Raw genomic sequence first — 21657 nt, 5'->3', positions numbered from 1 at the left:
CCCGTTGCCAGCTGAAACTCTACAGTGCAAAGAAGAAGCCATTTCTAAGCAAGATCCACAAGCTCAGGCGTTTTCACTGGGCCAGGGATCATTTAAAATGTAGTGTGGCAAAATGGAAGACTGTTCTGTGGTCAGACGAGTCACGATTCAAAGTTCTTTTTGGAAATCTGGGACGCCATGTCATCCGGACCAAAGAGGACAAGGACAACCCAAGTTGTTATCAACGCTCAGTTCAGAAGCCTGCATCTCTGATGGTATGGGGTTGCATGAGTGCGTGTGGCATGGGCAGCTTGCATGTCAGGAAAGGCACCATCAATGCAGAAAAATATATTCAGGTTCTAGAACAACATATGCTCCCATCCAGACGTCATCTCTTTCAGGGAAGACCCTGCATTTTTCAACAAGATAATGCCAGACCACATTCTGCATCAATCACAACATCATGGCTGCGTAGCAGAAGGATCCGGGTACTGAAATGGCCAGTCTGCAGTCCAGATCTTTCACCTATAGAGAACATTTGGCGCATCATAAAGAGGAAGGTGCAACAAAGAAGGCCCAAGACGATTGAACAGTTAGAGGCCTGTATTAGACAAGAATGGGAGAGCATTCCTATTTCTAAACTTGAGAAACTGGTCTCCTCGGTCCCCAGACGTCTGTTGAGTGTTGTAAGAAGAAGGGGAGATGCCACACAGTGGTGAAAATGGCCTTGTCCCAACTTTTTGGGGATTTGTTGACATCATGAAATTCTGATTCAACATATTTTTCCCTTAAATGGTACATTTTCTCAGTTTAAACTTTTGTTCCGTGATTTATGTTCTATTCTGAATAAAATATTAGAAGTTGGCACCTCCACATCATTGCATTCCGTTTTTATTCCCGATTTGTATAGTGTTCCAACTTTTTGGGAATCCGGTTTGTACTTGGGGCGGGGGGGAGGGGCTAGAGCCTTCTTTCTGCACCAAGGTTTAATTATTAATGCTCTGATGGTAGATACTTCTTTCTGCTCTGAGGGTTCATTCTTCTTTTTCTTTCTGATGGTCGAATCTTCTTACTGCTTTGGGGGTAGATCCTTCTTACTACACTGAGGGTAGATCCTTCTTGCTGCTCCAAGGTTAGATGCTTATTACTGCTGTGATAGTAGACCCTTCTTACTGCTCTAAGGGTAGATTTTTTTATTTTTTTTTGCTCTGAGGGTTGTTCATTCTTACTTCTTTGAAGGTAGATCCTTCTTACTTCTCTGAGGGTAGATCCTTCGTACGGCTGTGATAGTAGATCCTTCTTACTTCTCTGAGGGTAGATCCTTCGTACGGCTGTGATAGTAGATCCTTCTTACTTCTCTGATGGTAGATCCTTCTTTCTGCTCTGAGAGTAGATCTTTATTGCTGCTCTCAGAGTAGATCAATACTGCTCTGAGGGTAAGTCCTTCTTTCTGCTTCAAGGCTAGACCATTATTACTTCTCTAAGGGTAGATCCTTCTTACTGCCTTAGTCCTATAAAAGAATCAGTGTACTTATGTTTGCAGTTCTGCTTGTAATGCTAAATTCAACCATTATAATTAGGGATTGAGGATCATTCTGCTGTGATCTCTTTAGGCTCCTTGACTTCCTATTTCTAAAAATAAAGTGTGACAGGTTTTTACTGGAATTAGTGAATCTACTGTACTTTCTTTAATACAGAAGTTTTAGCTTGGACCAAGTGATTCAGCGCAGCTATGACCTGGACCTGACGTATATCACTGAACGTATCATTAGCGTCTTCTTCCCCACCATCCTGGAGGAACAGCGATATCGAAGCAATCTGCGGGAGGTGGCAAGCATGCTGAGATCCAAACATGAGGATAAATACCTAGTAAGATCTTTTGGAGTCCCTCACATATAAAACTTCACCACTCGGTATTTGTCCTTGAGATACAACCTTCAGTAGAACCTGATCCAGTCACTCTAGGTCTCTGTTTAGGAAGCCACCTCCACTGAGATTTCACATAATATAAGTATTGCAGCGAAACATGGCACAGCCCTTATAAATGCAATGTTATGGTAGTGCCATGTCATGATTTGCTGTCACAGTTATGTGTTGTGATGTCCCAGTGAAAGCTACGCAATGATTCTACTTTATATAGAGGCTTGGCGTGGATAAGGAGAGGTTTTTTTTCTGCCTCGTGGTTTTTGCCTTCCTCTGGATCAACAATGTAGGTTGTGTTTATTTATATTATCAGATACAATTGCTATTACTTAACTTTTTCATTCTTGATTCAATTCTTTTTTTTTACAGTTTTTCAACCTGTCAAGAAAACGACATGATATTAGAAAGCTCAACCCAAAGGTAAAGGCATGACGCTTAACTGAGTATTAGCAGGGAGTCTGGGTAAGAAGGATGCATGGTATTAGAGACATTATGATCACCTGTCTGAATTGAGCAGTATCTTACTGTGGATGGTGATGTTTGAGACAGCAACTGGCCGAGGGTTGTCACAATTTACAGAAATGCTATTCACATGAACTGTGATAAAAGATACTGGGGCAGATTTACTATCGTAGTTGAGATGGAATTTTGTTGCAAATCAATTTATCCAAATGTATTATTGATTTGCACCAAAAAAAACAGATGGTGGTATAAGGTCCCATACACATGACCCATACACATTTTGCAGCCCACAAATCACAGATCTACCAAATACGGATGCGATCCGTGTGCTGTCTGCATTTTATGCAGACCCATCAACTCCAAAGGGTCCATGGTCCGCATTTGCTGAAAATGTCTATCTTTTTGCGGATCAGATGGATGAGGAAAGCACATGGATGATCTGTGTGCTTTCTGCGTCCGTTTGTCTGTTACTAGTGTTGATCGAGCACCAAAGTTCTCGGGTGCTCGAGTAGAACACCTCGGGATGCTCGGGTACTCTACCGAACACTCGAGCACAATGGAAGTCAATGGGAGGACCCGAGCATTAAACCAGGCACCGCCTGCTCTGAAGAGGGGAGGGTGTCTGGTTCACATGAAAAGGTCAGAAATTCATGGAAACCCCACTGAAATGGTTGGGGAACAGCATGGGGAGGATGTCTGGATGCATCTTGGACTCCCAGGTCGCTGCTGGTAACGATATTGTCTGAGTAGTACGCGACTTTTACAGACTGACAATAATATGCACAAAACCGAAGATAAAATAGATTTTAGAGGAAAAATTGTTAGGAAACATTCTTTCCTGTATATTTACTTGCATATAAAGTGCAAGTGCTGCCAAAAATTACAAGGAAAAGGCACTCCGATACAACCTGTATATCACATAAAGGAGGGCCTCATTCACATTGTGGTACAATTGTTCAGGTAGTGGGACTACTACACTCATAAAGCCTATGCACTAAGTGAAAGGGCTGCCAAAAATTACACGGAACCGGCACTCCAATACACCCTTTATTACACATAAAGGAGGGCATCATACACACTCTTGAAAAATGATGATTGATGGCCTGCTCGTGACCCTCAAAAACATTAGGGGTCAGGGCCTGCTGCTGATCTGACAATCTAAAACATTACGGGTGAGGGTCTGCTGCTGAGCTGCCGATCTAAAAAATTAGGGGTGAGGGTCTGCTGCTGAGCTGATGATCTAAAAAATTAGGGGTGAGGGTCTGCTGCTGAGCTGATGATCTAAAAATATAGGGGTGAGGGTCTGCTGCTGAGTTGGCTATCTAAAAAATTAGGGGTGAGGGTCTGCTGCTGATCTGACCTTCTAAAACATTAGGGGTGAGGGTCTACTGCTGATCTGACCTTCTAAAACATTAGGAGTGAGGGTCTGCTGCTGAGCTGACCATCTAAAAAATTAGGGGTGAGGGTCTGATGCTGAGCTGACCATCTAAAAAAATAGGGGTGATTGTCTGCTGCTGAGCTGACCATCTAAAAAATTAGGGGTGAGGGTCTGTTGCTGATCTGACCTTCTAATACATTAGGGGTGAGGGTCTGCTGCTGATCTGACCTTCTAAAACATTAGGGGCAAGGGTCTGCTGCTGAGCTGACCATCTAAAACATTAGGGGCGAGGGCCTGCTACTGATCTGACCATGGAAAAAATTATGGGTGAGCGCCTGCTGCTGAACTCACCATCTAAAACATTAGGGTTGAAGGTCTGCTGCCGAGCTGACTCTAAAACATTAGGGGTGAGTGCCTTCTGCTGATCTGACCATGGAAAAAATTATGGGCGAGGGCCTGCTGCTGAGCTGACCATCTAAACATTAGGGGTGAGGGTCTGCTGCTGAGCTGATTCTTTAAAACATTAGGGGCGAGTGTATGCTGCTGAGCTGACCATCGAAAAAATTATGGTTGAGGGTCTGCTGCTGAGCTGACCCGCTAAAACTTTAGGAGCAAGGTCAGCCTAATAAGCATGTTGATATGATGGAGGAGGAGGAGGACGAGAAAAGGATGATACCATACACCTTTTTTTGTGGTGGAAGGGGTGCATGGAAATATAGTGTATTCAATACACCATAAAAGCCAAATTTAAAGTGCCTTTATGTGCAGCCGCTTTCCTCTGGTGGAAGTGAGAAGTCAGGGGCAATCCAGGCCTTGTTCATTTTTATAAGAGTAAACCGGTCAGCATTTTCAGTTCACAGGTGGATGCGCTTATCAGTTATTATGCCCCCAGCAGCACTAAATACCCGCTCAGACAAAACGCTGGCGGCAGGGCAGGCCAGCACCTCGAAGGAGCGCCAGTTCATGCCACATGTCCAGCTTGGACACCCAGTAGTTGTAAGGCACAGAGGGATCATTGAGGACCCAGACACGGTCTGCTACGTACTCCTTCACCATCTTCCAAAATGTTTCCCTCCTTGTGACAGTAGGCCGTGCATCAGGGTGAGGGTGCTGGCGGGGTGTCATGAAACTGTACAAGGCCTTGGAGAGTGTTGACCTGCCTCTGTTGGAACTGCTGTGTGTTCCCCTCGTCTCGTCTCCTCGGTTTCCCAAGGAACTACATACTCTGCCGCCCGCGTTGTCAGCTGGAAATTTTTGGAGCAATTTTTCCACAAGGACCTTCTGGTATTGCACCATTTTGCTAGTCCTCTCCACCACAGGAATGAGAGATGAGAAGTTCTCTTTGTAGCGGGGGTGAACAACCAGAAATTGGTGTTGGCCAAAATGCGTTCAACGCGAGGGTCACGGGAAAGGCAGCATAACATAAAGTCAGCCATGTGTGCCAGAGTCCCAATAGACAAGATTTCGCTGTCCTCATCAGGAGGATGACTCTCAATCTCCTCATCCTCTTCCTCCTCTTCTGCCCATCCACGCTGAACCGATGGAATAAACCTGCTATGGGTACTACCCTCTTTAGCGAACATGGAGTTCCAGCATGTGCTCACATCGCACAACAGTCGGTGAGCTGGCAATTGCAAGCGGTGCTGCAGCGCTGCCAGACTGGCAGCAGCTGTAGATGACTTTCAGAAATGGGCACACATGCGGCACACTTTCACCAGTAGCTCAGGCAAATTGGGGTAGGTTTTAAGAAACCGCTGAACCACTAAGTTTAATACGTGGGCTAGGCACGGTATGTGTGTGAGCTTGCCGAGCTCCAAAGCCGCCACCAAATTACGGCCAATATGAGACACAACCCTGCCTGGTTGTAAGTTGAGTGGCGAGAGCCACAGCTCAGTCTGGTCCCTTATACCGTGCCACAGCTCTGCGGCGGTGTGCTGTTTGTCACCTAAGCAAATAAGTTTCAGCTTGGCCTGTTGCCGCTTCCCTACTGCAGTGCTACTGACTAATGGTGCTACAAGATGACAATTCAGAGATGGAAGTTTAGGAGGAGGTGGAGGAGGAGAAGGGAGGGGGGGGGGGGGTTACAGACACTAATGTAGGTGGTGGCGGAAATCCTGATGAAAGTAGGGCCCGCAATCCTTGGCGTCGGTAGCACCTGTGCCATCCCAGGGTACGACTCGCTCCCAGCCTCCATAACGTTCACCCAGTGTGCCGTCAGGGAAATGTAGCATCCCTGGCCAAAATCACTTGTCCATGTGTCAGTCGTTAAGTGGACCTTCCCAATACCTGCGTTGGTAAGAAACCGGTGGTGATGTTACGGGACACATTCTGGTGTAAGGCGGGGACGGCACACCTTGAAAAATAGTGGCGGCTGGGGACTGAGTATCGAGGGATGGCCACGCTCATCAGGCTACAGAAAGCCTCAGTGTCCACAAGGAAAGGTGCGCATTTAGAGCTATGGCCTGTGGGTGGGTGGCTGGGTATTTACGCTTTCGTTCAAAGGCCTGGGGTATAGATATCTGTACACTGCGCTGGGACACAGAAGTGGATGTGCTAGCTGATGGTGCTTGCGAAGGTCCAGGTGCAGGGCGGGAGGCATCCAACCGACCACCTGGTCGCACTGGTGTGACGTCGAGAGTGGTGTCCTACGGCACCCTGCAAACTGGGAAATAATGCTAGGTATTGTGGATGAGTGTGTTTCTTGTGCTCTGGCAGCAGGCACAGTTTCACCGCGCACAGGGCCACGGCCTCTGCGTGCATCAGCAGCAGCATGGCCACTTCCCTGTCCCTTACTGCTCGCCTTCCGCATATTAAATGGTATATATGCTTGCAAGTATGTTACACGTACAGTAGCGCAGGTTTTGTAAGTGTATGTGCAAATAAATTAGACTGAATGTCACTGATATTTAGGATGGGCAAACGTCATACAGGAGATGTAGCACAGGTAATGTCGCTGCCATCAGCAGCGAAAAAATTAGACTGAATGTTACTGATATTTAGGATGCGCTATCATTATACTGAAGATGTAGCACAGGTAATGTCGCTGTCACCAGCAGAGAAAAAATTAGACTGAATGTCACTGATATTTAGGATGGGCAAACGTTTCACAGAAGATGTAGCACAGGTAATGTTGCTGCCACAGCAGCAAAAAAATTACACTGAATGTCACTGATATTTCATATGTGCTAATGTTATAGTGGAGATGTAACGCAGGTAATGTTGCTGCAAAAGTCCAGCAATACAGATAGCGAGCTTATACTAAGACGGGGTATCAATATGTATCAACAGTTAGTCCAGCAAGAGTACCCTGTTTATCCATTAAGTAACTAAATTTAATAGGTAAGTTCAGAATTTACATATATACAGACAAAACAGTTCTATGCAAATGATCCATGTAGAGGCCAGAATATGGATACCTAAGATACAGGTATACACAGGCGGGAGGCCGGGGAAAGTTATCCCTAGCACTGATTCCCTGATCTGGTCCTCTGCCCAGGGACGTCTCCTGATGGTGGGGGCGCCCTGTCCCCGTACCTGAACTCCAACTCCTAATTATCCCTGGTGAGGTGAGTGATGGAGTGGGACGATATACGTGGTGTCTAACATGGAAAACAAGCACAGATAGGAAAGGATAGGTTACAAAGGTGTCCACTGTATACTGCCCTCATGGCGTAACCAGGAGGTACAGGGCCCACCTAGAAGATAAAATATACTAACAAAACGCACAATTGGGTATAGATATATTAAGATAATTATAGATGACCTACAAACCCCGACGCGTTTCACCCAAACGGAGGGTTCATCAGGGGGTTACGTGTAGTAGGTATGCAAAGATAATGGGACCATTGCCAATGGTTATGGCCGCCCCAGTTCAGTGATGCGTGCGTGCATATATAACAGGAATAGACAATCCTTTATGACACTGCAGACCCACAGTAATGAAACGATTGCCAAATGGCAGTTTACATACGTTTTTGGCAGCGTGGTGAGTGAACTCGACTACCAACATACACACTGAGGTTGGCAATAATATATTGCAAACAAGGTCGTTCCTGAGGAGGCTCATAGATAAGAGCATATGCACCTGACTGAAGTGCAGCACGAAAGATATGCGTGCCCCAGTTTAGTCACCCAGGATGCCGGGTTACCCACCCAGAGGATACATGGTGTGGTCAGTGGTGTGGAATAATGGGTCTGAGGTGAGGTCTTTTGTCTGTATATATGTAAATTCTGAACTTACCTATTAAATTTAGTTACTTAATGGATAAACAGGGTACTCTTGCTGGACTAACTAATGTTGCTGCAACCAACAACAAAAAAATTTGACTGAATGTCACTGATAGTTAAGATGGGCAAACGTTATACAGGAGATGTAGCGTAGGTAATGTCGCTGCCACCAGCAGCGAAAAAATTACACTGAATGTCACTGATATTTCGGATGCGCTAACGTTATACTGGAGATATAGCACAGGTAATGTCACTCTCACCAGCAGCGAAAAAATTACACTGAATGTCACTGATATTTCGATGTACCGATGTACTGATAATGCGATGTACCGAGCATTGCGATTCTCGAACCGAACTGGTGTTCGACTGAGCATGTCCGATCAACACTATCTGTTACACAAAAAGATAGAACATGAACTATACTTGGCACAAAATGCTGCTGATGTAACTCAGACGTTATTTTTAATTTGCGAACCATAAAGTACGTATGGTTCTGTGCAGATAAAAGAGTGTAACATGCACCAAGATGTGCCAGATTTATCGAACACCACTCACCACTGTAACAAAATTTTCTGCTTTTTCTTACTGCCAGGTCTACGTTTATGTTGGCGATCAAATAGACCGCATTAATAAATCTTACCCATTGTGTTTCTCTTTCATTAGTATTACTCAATATATTTTATTTCTTGTGTTTTTTTCCCATATCCCACCAGCCCTCCACCCTTCATCATAATCCCCCAGCCTCACCACCACGTCCTCCCACTCCCACATACCGCCACTACCACAAAAACACATTCACATTCGTCAATAGGTTTTCATACAGGAAATATGTGAGCTGCTACATGAGACTGATCTGCCTGTGAACCTTGTGATGGCTGCTTTATCTTGAATTGATGCCAAACCAGCTCTTTGTGGTTGACCAGCCGGCCTTGTCTGTGACCTTGGCTCCTGCACCTTCTTCAGACACAGCACCTCCTGTCTTATGTTGCCTTTATTGCTTTTGACTCCACCAAGTCTCTTCCTTCTCAGAATGGGAACACCTAGAGCTGAGAGCTGCTTCAGCTTATAGTAGGTGGTCCATTGTACCAGTGATGGTTTGGCACTGCCCATAACTTCTCCTTTCTTCTGACCTGTTGTATTCATGGTGGGATTCAGACAGTCTCTTTTCTTATCCAATACAGTATATGTTGTATATATACATACCAATATATTGTAATGTTTTTCAGGCAACACCACCTCAACCAATACTCGGAATTACTACATAGGTAAACTTTCTTTATGGTCTCTTAGGTTCAGGAGTTTTTCTGGCCAGACTGCCATGCCCCACCTCTCGATGTGATATGCTCCATTTGTAAAGCCATTGAGGCCTGGCTCAACAATGACCCACAGCATGTGGTTGTCCTGCACTGCAAGGTATTGACTAGGATGATACAAATGTTATCCCTAGACAAATAAATATAGGTCACTACCGTCACTTTGCTCTAGAATGTGTCACTATGAATTGGTAACGTCCTTTTCTTTCTTTTGCAGGGAAATCAGGGGAAGACAGGAGTGGTAATTGCATCCTACATGCATTATAGCAAGGTGTCTGCAAGGTATTCTTTGGTTGATTTCATTTGTAACTAAATTTAAAGATGAAATTGCATCCAATTTCAGAAGGTTTCTGATCATTCAACAATGTTTTATAAGACAGAAGAACCCAGAGTAAACGTGTAAGACAGAATATGAATTATTACTACATTTATTAAAAGTTATCCAACATCCTTATCTCATTCACCCGCATACAAAACTGAATATCCTGCACCATCTTTAGCATTAGCAGATCAAACTAAATGACTCTGGCTTCTCAGGCTTCTGTGTATGAACTGTTTTGTTTCAGGCATTGTCACAATATATTTAGTTGGTTCTTTTGGGGTAGGATATATTATTTCTCCTCAGTCTTTCAGATGTAGACTTGCTTTTGGGCTTTACCTTGATACAAGATCTAGCTTTGGCTTATGAACATATGATCGGACAATAAGGACCCCTTCCATAATGGCAGGTTTTATGGGTCATGAATTAGCAAAGCTTCTCCACACCATCACACTACCACTGTAGTTTATCTTGATTTTGCCAGTCAGTACAATATTCTTCCTGTTATCACCCAGATAATTCACATTTGACTCATTTGTCTATAGAACATTATCCCAAGAAATTTGGAGACCAACCAACTGTTTTGTTTTTAGAGATGTGGGATGAACTTTGATGTTACTCTTGGATAGCAATGGTTTCCACCTGGCTACATTCCCATAAATCCTGTTAGGAATATTCTTATTTTGGTGTCACGAGCAATGACCATAGCTGAGGTTTTTGCATGTTCTTTTGTGATGTTTTTGTGACTTTCTGAATGAAATGTTGTTACACCTTCTGAATAATTTTGGCAGGCTGGTCAACTACCCTTTCAGGACACTTGTTCATCATGTTATAATATGCAGTCGGGTTACATTACTATGACCACCAGCTAATATCCAAAATAACCATTGTATGCTGCATGGACAGCAGCTAGACGGGCTGGGAGTGACTCAGTAAGGTCCTGGTAGGTGGTCACAGGTATCTGGAGCCTTGCTGACTGCACTGCAATGATTACTGGTGGGTGCACGAGGGAGAATCCATAGAAGGAACACGACAATTGAGATGGTCCCACAGATGGTCAATTGGGTTCAAGTCTGGGGAATTAGAAAGCCAGTATTATACTTGGAAATGTTTTTCCTGCTTTTCCAACCAATGTCAGACATTTCTAGCTGTGTGATATGTTACTTTGTCTTGCTGAAAGATCTCATCCACCCCAGGGAAGATAATCGGTATGTATAGGTGTACATGATATGCAAGGATGGATTCACACCCAAATCAGTTGAGAGTGCCTTCCACATGGATGAGTGGGCTCAGAAAATGCCATGTAGACATTCCCCAGACTAGAACGCTGCCACTACCAGCTTGTGTTCTTCCAGCAATGGTTGCTGGGTGTCTTTACTCTCCATCGTCCATCAATGTAGAAGGACAAAATGTGACTCATCTGAGAAGGCAACCCTCAGCCTCAGCAGAGGTCCAATTCTGACACTGCCATGAAAATTGAAGATTGAAGCATTTTCTGCCGATACAACTTCGTTTGCAGAGATGCAGTGACCATCCGTCTCCTTCAGAGCATGCCACCTATTCACATTGGTGTCATTGGTCCACTCACAATACACTTTCACCACAGCAACATGCAAACAGTTCACAAACTGCGCACTTTCAGAAATACTGCCACCCTTGGCCTGAGAGCCAATAATCATCTCTTTTTACAACTACGATAAATCGCCCATTTTACCTATGACAGCAACGAGAGATATATGTACAGACCGCTTATCGCGCATTTTATATACCCACCAAGCCAGCTCATTACATGTGACTTCCTTCATGTGCTACTCACTGCTGACATCAAAAGTAGGAAGTGGTCATAATAATGTGACTTTTTATTTTGTTTTGTGACTTAGTATTGTATCCTTGTAGATACTTTGTGATAGCTACTTCATTCTTATGGTAAGGTTGAACTGGGCAGGTTATGATAATGTCAGCAGAGTTCAGTGCTAATTTCCATTTAGTTAATTTTTGCAAAACCAGCTATACACAAAAGATACTGTAGCTGTCAGCCAAATGACGGACAGGTGTCTCCTCCAACTCCCCTAGTATTTATGCTTCCATCGCCATAGGGAGAGATGGATAAACCACTGCCAGGCACATGACTACACACATACCCATTTAAACTGCCATTAGATGTGACTGGCAGTGTTCAGTTGAACCTAATATAGATGTGTATGAGGGAGTTGGGGGAGATAGCTATTTGCTGAACTAACGTTAGGCTGATAGCTATTGATTGTGTATGGGGGCTTGTACACAAGCCAGTTCCACCTCTGTGAAAGTAGTTATTGTATATCTGGATACTGGCCTCAGGGTTATTTTCATGTGATTTTACTCACAACTAGCTACTGTTTTCATTTGACTCTAGTTGTTACCATTGCAAATTAAATTAATCTGACATGTTAAAATGTCATCCGAGGTCATCAGCATCAGAATGAATAGCCGCCCATTGTCCAACTATTATCATTATCATGAAAGAATGATATGCTGTGTATCACCACTCTGTACTATCATAGGCATAATAATCACATTGCAATTTGAACCTTTGCAAAAGCATAGCATGTAAACCCAGACCTGAACGGAGTTATAGTTGGGGGAACCCCAGGGAGCATTACCTTTAAGACTCCCTATGCCTGCTGGATTTACTTCAAGAAGAAACGGCACTCCCATAGCCACATCAAAGGCCTCTCACCCAGGCAACCAGTGCCCCTTCTTGTGTAGAGATGGGTGTATCTTCCTTTTGGAGGACAGTCTGGGTCAGACATTGATTTACAGGGAAGGTCACATCAGAGAGACAGATTTCGTCCTTTTTTTAAGGAGAGCTGATTTGCCTACCTTTTCCCAGGAAGCATTGCCTGTAAAACTCCCTACTCCAACTGAATCTCCATAAGCTGATGTACACACTATACCAGATGCCATGAATTAATATGTATCTAAGGTCTATTGCATACTGTATAATAGTCATTGGCAAATGTGGTCCTTCTGCTATTGTATTTCCAAAAATGCCTTGCCAGCAGCTGGAAGATATAGGTTATACATAGAGTCAGCGAAAATCCTAGATGCCAAGTAAATGAACAATTTCATAACCGCATGGGCTGTTTTTCTTTATAAAGTAACATATTCTATTTCCATGATGTTGCAGTTTGTGTTCATTTTGTCCTTTTACTTTATGAATTATTTCCATTTCGTGCTTCGTTCTGTATCTCCCTTCTTCCCTTGGCTGTCAGTCACACGCATGGTTTCCGTTTCCTGTTTGCAGTGTGGATCAGGCACTCAGCACTTTGGCCATGAGAAAGTTCTGTGAAGATAAGGTCTCTTCATCGCTTCATCCATCCCAGCGCAGGTCAGTGCAGAAAAACTGGTGATGTCAGTAAACCCGAGAACCGTAGCATTATTCACGACTCACACCCAATTGCAAAACACTTCAATAATGTTTTTCTATCGTGCATTTGGGAAATCAGGACCTTTTCCTGTTCTAGAAGAGAAATATTCACTTGCCCGATTTCCTGTTATCAGAAGCAGCAGAATGCTTTTCACTGAACTGGTTTCCTGTGATACAGATTGGCAGAATAAATCTTGTTTCCTTACAGGAATGACAAGGAAACTTCTAGTCAAATGGTGTAATATTAATCTGATCTGATGGCAGTTCTCTCAGACCTGAAGTCTAAAGAAAAACTAAATTAATACCCCATAGTACTATATGAGTCCTAGTTTTTTCAGTGTAGGTGAGAATATCAAGACATTTTGATCTTCAGAAGGTTGGATATTACCCAATGAGCCTCTCAACATGTCTCATAGACCTTATGAGTTGGCAGGGGCACACATACCATTGTTGAGGTAACTAGGAGCACCACACTATATGTGCAGGGTCTGATCTCCTGAATATAGATGCCCATAAGGCATAGGTAGGTTTAGAGTAAGACCTGCCTGACTGATACCATCTTGGTGCGGGTAGGCGTGCACAAATGTGTTTTGATCAAAATATATTAGCTGAGAGTCTCAGATTTTAGTATTAGAGTGAGGGTTTAGTCCATATATTATGTTTGCATCTATTGTTTTAGTGCATTATTTTTCGTGATTTTTCTTTCATTAATGTAGCCATTCACATCCGCATATTCAGCTATCATATCGTGCAAGATGTTTTCTCTATTTTTCAGTGATTTTTTATTAGAGTCATAGAAAGAAGTAAGGACTACTATGATGAGCCCCATACTCTCGATAAGTTACGTAATAAACTGGCCCATATACTATTCCTGAACAGGGGCTCCCCACTGTCTATGTCTGTCCCATGAGTTGGTGATATATCTACACATTTGGTCAACTTATAACATAGAGCATCAAGTTATCATCTTTATCATACATGTTTGTCCACCCTTAAAGGAGATTTATGAGATTTGAAGAAACATGGTGCTACTGTCATATTGACCATTGTCCAGGAACTGTCGCTGAAATTTCAACAGTCTCATTTTAGGTAATAAGCCGGAGCTGCAATATTAGACACAGTTCATGGGACTTTGGAAGGAAGTAGCCATGTTTATTGTCTTGTACCTGCCCTTTAAGCCAACTATAGTGGAAAGATGTGTTGTCGGTGTCAAAGGTTGCTGAGATATTTGCCAATTCTAAGACCTCATCTACACAAGTATGATCACCTGATTCCCATGTAAAGATATACAATAGTGTTATATGCAGACTTCAGCAAATGTTTTATTCACACCCAAGGTTTGTGAGATATCGTAAGACCCTCAACAACCTGTGCTAATATTGCAACTCATGCTTAATGTTTGCAAACCTTTTATTGTTAATGTGAAGGTGAAGAACCAGGTACATTGCACAAAGGCTTTCCAACCTATTAACCATTTTGTTTTGTTTTTGAAGAAACTGTGAAGAAAACAGTAATATTTATTAGCTTTCTAAGTGTAGAAAACCACTATTCTCAACATGGTAGGACTATAGCCTGGAGGTGTTTTGCATTCCACATAGATGGTCTCAGGTTCAAATCCCAAAATATATTTTTTCTTCAGTTAATTTTTTCTCCCTCATTTAACAAATAATAAAATTGATAGAAATTAAAATATTATGTGTATGGCAAAATAGTCGGATGAAAGTAATGCTGTACCTGCAAGGCTATAAGTAGTGTATATTATATCATGCTATGAAAGGGAGGAGATAAGTGTACAGAGCACAGGGGCATTACAAAAGCAGTGCTCCAAGAACTCAGTCCGGCCCCCTGGTGCTTGAAATTGCTAATTTGCATATGAATAAAAACAATTATCTCTACAGCTGTTTAGCATACGGACAAAAGAAAGGTATTATGCTATGATAACAAGAGATGAGTGAATTTTTAAAAAATTAGATTCGGCCGGTTCGCCAGATTTTTCTGAAAAATTAGCTTAGATCCGAATCTAATCGCGTAAAAAAAAAATGTTATTTCCAGGTGCAGAGAGCCTTTAGGGTGTAGAACACTGCGCCTTGCAGTAACACGCATAGGGAGTCTGCGGTGGTAGTAAAACAATACTGTGAGTCAGTATGACAAGCACATGACAGGCGTCGCTCTTAGCATCACTGCACACTTCACTTATTTGGGCAGTCACGGGGCCAACATTGACCAAATAACTCAAGTATGAACTCAGCCTTACAGGTCGATGTTTGCACCAAGAAGAAGCGCACACCTTTTACATTGTCGCCAGCTGATTCCACATAGATGTCTACAGAACCTGTTCTGTTACACACTTATACAAGTGGGCCCCCCCCGGACAGAGTTGAGAGGGTGTCAGCAGTAAGTTTGTGTTGACGTCACAGATTATTTTGCCCTTCCTCTGATTCGTCAGAACAATAACCCACAAAAAACAGATCCAGTCTGTGGAGCATACTCCTTCACTTGGTCAGTATTTGCTCAATAATCCATCAGTATTGCTAATGCCCAAAAAAACAGGAGTAGATGTAAAACTGAGATGACACGTGAATGGAATATTTGCATGTCCTGTCTTTTGTACCCACTCCTGCTTTTGGCTACCAAATCATAAGCCAAATATGATGGGACCATACAGGCCTTACAGCTGCTACACAGACAGGATCGGTTGTGCGTCTCATTTTTCCTTAATACTGACAGATCAGAAGAAAGGTCAAATAAATCATTATGTTAGCCAGGCCGAAAGGCAAAATAGCAGCCCAGTCTTGAAGTGGGGAGGGTGGGAACAGCATGAGAAGCCCACAGAGTGGCCCTATGACATAGTGGTGAGGCGGAAGTAGCATGAGTAGGCCACAGAATGGCACAATAAGAGAGTGGCAAGGTGACATAGTGTGGAGATGGCAGTAGCAGCAGCATCAGGAGACCACATAGTGGCAAGATAATATAATGTGTAGATGGCGGTAGCAGCAGCAGCATCAGGAGGATACCATAGAGTGGCAAGGTGACATAGTGTGGAGTTGGCAGCATCAGGAGGATACCACAGAGTGGCCAGGTGACATAGTGTGGAGATGGCAGTAGCAGCAGCAGCATCAGGAGACCACATAGCAAGATGACATAATGTGGAGATGGCAGTAGCAGCATCAGGAGGATACCACAGAGTGGCAAGGTGACATAGTGTGGAGTTGGCAGCAGCATGAGGAGACCACAGAGTGGCAAGGTGACATAATGTGTAGATGGCAGCAGCAGGATACCACAGAGTGGCAAGGTGACATAATGTGGATATGGCAGCAGCCTGAGGAGACCACCGAGTGGCAAGGTGACATAGTGTGAAGATGGCAGTAGCAGCAGCAGCATCAGGAGGCCACAGAGTGGCAAGGTGACATAGTGTGGAGATGGCAGTAGCAGCAGCAGCATCAGGAGACCACAGGCTGGCAAGGTGACGTAGTGTGGACATGGCAGTAGTAGCAGCAGCAGCATCAGGAGACCACAGAGTGGCAAGGTGACGTAGTGTGGAGATGGCAGCAGCATGAGGAGACCACAGGGTGGCAAGGTGACATAGTTTGGAGGTGGCGGCAGCATCAAGAGGCCACAGAGTGGCAAGGTGGCATAGTGTGGAGATGGCAGCAGCATGAGGAGACCACAGGGTGGCAAGGTGACATAGTTTGGAGTTGGTGGCAGCATCAGGAGACCACAGAGTGGCAAGGTGACATAGTGTGGAGATGGCAGTAGCAGCAGCAGCATCAGGAGACCACATAGTGGCAAGATGACATAGTTTGTAGATGGCAGTAGCAGTAGCAGCAGCATCAGGAGGATACCACAGAGTGCCAAGGTGACATAGTGTGGAGTTGGCAGCAGCATGAGGAGACCAAAGAGTGGCAAGGTGACATAGTGTGGAGATGGCAGCAGCAGGAGGATACAACAGAGTGGCAAGGTGACATAGTGTGGAGATGGCAGCAGCAGCATAGTGTGGAGATGGCAGTAGCAGCAGCAGCATCAGGAGACCACAGGCTGGCAAGGTGACATAATGTGTAGATGTCAGTAGCAGTAGCAGCAGCATCAGGAGGATACCACAGAGTGCCAAAGTGACATAGTGTGGAGATGGCAGCAGCATCAGGATACCACAGAGTGGCAAGGTGACATAGTGTGGAGATGGCAGCAGAATGAAGAGACCACAGAGTGGCAAGGTGACATAGTTTGGAGGTGGCGGTAGCCAGAAGAAACCGATCTCTTTTATCAAAGAGTTTGTGTGGCACCATTGATGATCTAGTCTGATGCATCAGGAATTGGTGGTTGGAAATCCTGGCTGATCCACTCCTGATTCATCTTGACAAAGATCAGTCTCTCCACAGGGGTAACTATGGCCCCCGCTGCACTAAAAACCAGCTCTGATACAACACTACTGGCCGGACAGGACAGTTTTCCAGGGCAAACTCTGCTAGTTGCGGCCACAAATCCAGTTTGGCTACCTAGTAGTCCAGCGGATCTTTAATGTTAGGTGGCAGGGTGCTGTCCAAGTATGCCACCCACCACCTGCTGGTTCAGGTCCTGCTCCAGGTCTACCTGCTGCTGGTGAGTAGTTTCTTCACTATGCGGGTGAAGAAAGCTACTCATCAGCGATTGTAAACTCAGGCTGCTGCTGATGGAGCTGGTACTGCTCCTGCCACCTGACCCCTCCCCAGCAGCCATGGCAGTGCAATGTGAGCGCAGAGGGCCCAGTCAGACCTGCGAGACGATGGATGATGGCACAGCGGTCAACTGACTACATAGGATGTCTCTGTAGAACAATTTGTCCTCCCTCTCGATGGGTGTAAAAAAGGCCCCCATTCTGGACTGGTAGCGAGGGTCCAACAAGGTGGAGAGCCAGAAGTCATCCCTCTGCCGAACGGTGACAATTCAGCTGTCACTACGCAAGCAAGTAAGCATGCATCTTGTAATTTGTGCAAGTGACTTGGAGGGACTCCCTATCTCCATCTCCACTGCATACTGCCACGGTGTGTCCGGGTCCTCTGTCTCATCTTCCTCATCGCCCTGTAGCTCCTCTTACTGCTCCTGCTCCTCCTCTCCTGTCAGCTGAGTAGAAAAACCACCCATTTGGCTACACATTGCCTGTGCTCCAATGTCCTCCTCCCCCTCCTCCTACTCTTCCAGTTCAGCCCCCACAGGGCACATGTGGCTGTGAGATCGAGGCGCCATGTCTCCTGTCCCCTGACCAGCCATAGTTACCAGGATCTGTTCCAGGACATGAAGCAGTGGAATGACGTTGTTCATTCCGTAGTCCTGGCGACTGACAAATAACGTAGAGTCCTCAAAGGGCCTGAGCAAACGGCAGGTGTCACGCATTAGCTGCCACTGGCTGACATCAAAGTTACACAGTGGAGTACTCCTGTCCGCTTGGATCATCAAAAAATCATTGATGGCCTTTCTCTGTTCATATAGTCAGTCCAACATATGGATGGTTGAATTCCAATGGGTGGAAACGTCGCATATCAGCCCATGTTGGGGGATGCCGTTCTGCCACTGCAGCTCAAGGAGGTTGTGCTTTGCAGTGTACGAGTGGCTGAAGTGCATGTAAACTTTCCTGCCCATTTTTAGGATGTCTTGATGAGTGGAAGACTTCAGGAACCACTTGACAACCAGATTGAACACGTGTGCCATGCAGGGCGCATGGCTCAGCCTTCCTTGATGCAGCACAGACACCATCTTCTTCCAGTTGTCGGTTAGCATGGTTCCAATTTTCAGTTGAAGCGGAGAAAGCCAGGATTCGATTTCTTGATGCATCACACGGAGCAGTTCCTCCCCTGTGTCACTCCGTTCGCCAAGGCAAACCAGGTGCAGAACAGCGTGACACCGCCGAGCCCTGTACATGTGATATGCTGGAGGGGCACTGTGACTTGTCCCTGCAGTGGAGGCTGAGGACACAGTGGAGGATGAGGAGGCAGAGGCGGACATTGTTGCAGGACCAAGGGCGTAACAACCTGGAGGCAGAAGTGGCGTGACCTGGCCAAGTTGCTGGTGTGGCTGTGCAGGAACCACATTTACCCAGTGGGCCGTAAAGGACATGTACTGTCCATGACCGTAGTTACAGCTCCACACGTTGGCGCTGCCGTGCACTTTGGCAGACACCAACAGGCTCAAGGACTGTCCCACCTTCTGTTCGACATATTTGTGCAGGGCAGGTACTGCCTTTTCCGCAAAGAATTGGGATTCTCCACCTTGGCTTGGCACAAGCCATCAGTTCTCTGAAAGGTGCAGAGTCCACCACTTGGAAAGGGAGGGACTGCAGCACCAGCAACTTGGACAGGAGCATGTTCAGCTTCTGCTCCGTTGGATGCGTGCACGCATACTGCTGTCTCTTGGCAATCACTTCAGTGATCGATTGCTGACAGAATGACTGATGAGGAGTAGGAGCATCTGGACCAGCAGAAGATGGGAATGACAGACAGCTCCCTTCGGCTGAGATGGTGGAGCCTAGACTGGCTGAAACTGGGTGCGTGCCAGCAGTAGCTGCGGCAGGCTGGACCACCACATCGGAACCACGGCTCTCCCAGGCCACTGAATGGCGATGCTGAATACATTGGCACCCTTGCCACGCTTCACCTTCTGCCCACATATTCTACATGTGGCCACATTAACCTCTGGCAGCTTAATAAAAAAACTGCCACACCGCCGAGTAGGTGATTTTTCCCCCAACAGTCCAGACTGACTGCTACTGCCGCTGCCTCCGTGAAGCCCTGCACCTCTACTTCCCGGGCAGGTAGGCTGCTGCAAAGCAGGTGTTCTACCCCAGGCACGTTTGGCTCCCGACCTGCAACTGCTGCCAACCTGCTGCTCCCAGCCATGCTACAAGGCAGCTGGCTCAGCCGCTGCCTCACAGACAAGCTGCCACCCTCTTTTCCTGATGATAATGAAGCCCCTTCTGCACCCGGCTCCAAAGTGCGATCGGCGTCATCATCATCAAGTAGTGTCTGCACGTCACTGATGGTCTCCTCAACGGTCTCTGGGTCAGGAGCCTGACCGCTCGCAACACAAGCTCCTGCGCCACTCTCCTCATCACTGCTTGCCCTCCTAGCGGAGGAAGCGGCGGATGCCTCCTCCAGATCTTGGTTGGGCAGTAGCTGCTGACTGTCCTCTAGCAGCTCGTCTTCGCTGTATAGTGGAGCTGAGCCCACAGCATAAAATACTTCTGTGGCTGAGGGAACAGCAAAGGTCAGAGGCAGGTTGAGGACAGGTGAGGGCACAGGGCCTGCTCCTGGGCCATGCTAACTAAGGGTTGTGTCTGACGAACCCACCGACTGTTTGTTGGGATGTCTGATGTCACTTGGCATGACATGGATGACCGAGTTAACCAATCAAGAACCGCTGGGTTGCTGGTCAAGACACGACTGCTAGATGACACCAGGAGCTCAGGCCTCTTGCTGCAACTCCTGCTGCCACGCCCCCTTCCTCTGCTGCGACCTCTATTTGCACCTGAAACATTCAGGCCTCTGCCACTCCTCTGTGCATGGCCTGGCACTTCTGCCTGACATACTTGTAGCTGAACTACACAAATTAAACAGAAATTAAAACACCCCTAAAAGTGACAAATATATTTTTCATTTTGTACTAAAATAGTCCACTAAACACTTTCAAAAACAATTAACTGCAGAAGTTCATTGAGAATAAATTTTTCTAGTAGTACTGAAATAAGCCCCTATACGCTTTGACCAGAAACAACTGCAACAGTGCAGTGCGTATATATTTTTCTTTTTTTTACTGTAATACGCCCCTACACGCTTTAAATAGAAATAACTGCAATAGTGCAGTGCGTATATATTTTTCTTGTTGGACTGAAATAGGCCACTATACTCTTTGACTAGAAAACAATCAAAGAGTGAAGTGCGTAATATTTTTCTTGTCGTTTTTAAATACGCCCCTATACGCTTTCATCAGAAACAACTGCAACAGTGCAGTGTGTATATATTTGTCTTTTTTTTTTATAAATACGTCCCTATATGCTTTCAACAGAAATAACTGCATAAGTGAACTGAGAATATATTTTTCTTGTTGTACTGAACTATGCCACTATACACTTTCACCAGAAATAACTGCAACTGTGCAGTACATATATATTTTTCTTTTTTTACTGTAATACGCCCCTATACTCTTTCAACAGAAATAACTGCAGAATCAAATGCGTATATATTTTTCTTGTAGTTTAGAAATACGCCCCTATACGCTTTCACCAGAAATAACTGCAACAGTGCAGTGCGTATATATATATATATTTTTTTTACTGAAATACGCCTCTATACGTTTTCACCAGAAATAACTGCAGAAGTGAACTGAGAATATATTTTTCTTGTTGTACTGGAATACGCCCTTATATGCTTTCACCAGAAATAACTGCAACAGTGCAGTGTGTATATATTTTTCTTTTTTTTTACTGAAATACGCCCCTATATGCTTTCACCAGACATAACTGCAACAGTGCAGTGCGCATATATTTTTCTTGTTGTACTGAAATACGCCCCTATACGCCTTAAACAGAAATAAGTGCAGAAGTGAAATGCGTATATATTTTTCTTGTTGTACTGAATAAGATACTAAGATATAAGCCACTAAAGACTTTTCAACATAACACTTG

The 21657-nt window shown here is 45.0% G+C and overlaps 1 protein-coding gene across 3 annotated transcripts in view; it reads left to right on the top strand.

Moving 5' to 3' along the window:
* The window catches only part of TNS2 (tensin 2), a 175443-nt gene that overhangs the window by 110567 nt on the left and 43219 nt on the right, over positions 1–21657 (top strand). For all 3 annotated transcript variants that reach the window (XM_044287578.1, XM_044287580.1, XM_044287579.1), the window contains exons 7-11: positions 1677–1848; positions 2272–2322; positions 9260–9382; positions 9500–9564; positions 12885–12968. In XM_044287578.1, the coding sequence (XP_044143513.1) occupies positions 1677–1848; positions 2272–2322; positions 9260–9382; positions 9500–9564; positions 12885–12968 (495 nt within the window). The remainder of the gene's footprint in view (positions 1–1676; positions 1849–2271; positions 2323–9259; positions 9383–9499; positions 9565–12884; positions 12969–21657) is intronic.

This window comes from Bufo gargarizans, chromosome 3 (genome assembly GCF_014858855.1).
Source record: "Bufo gargarizans isolate SCDJY-AF-19 chromosome 3, ASM1485885v1, whole genome shotgun sequence".
NCBI lineage: Eukaryota > Metazoa > Chordata > Amphibia > Anura > Bufonidae > Bufo > Bufo gargarizans.
This window is presented reverse-complemented; position numbering and strand designations above follow the sequence as displayed.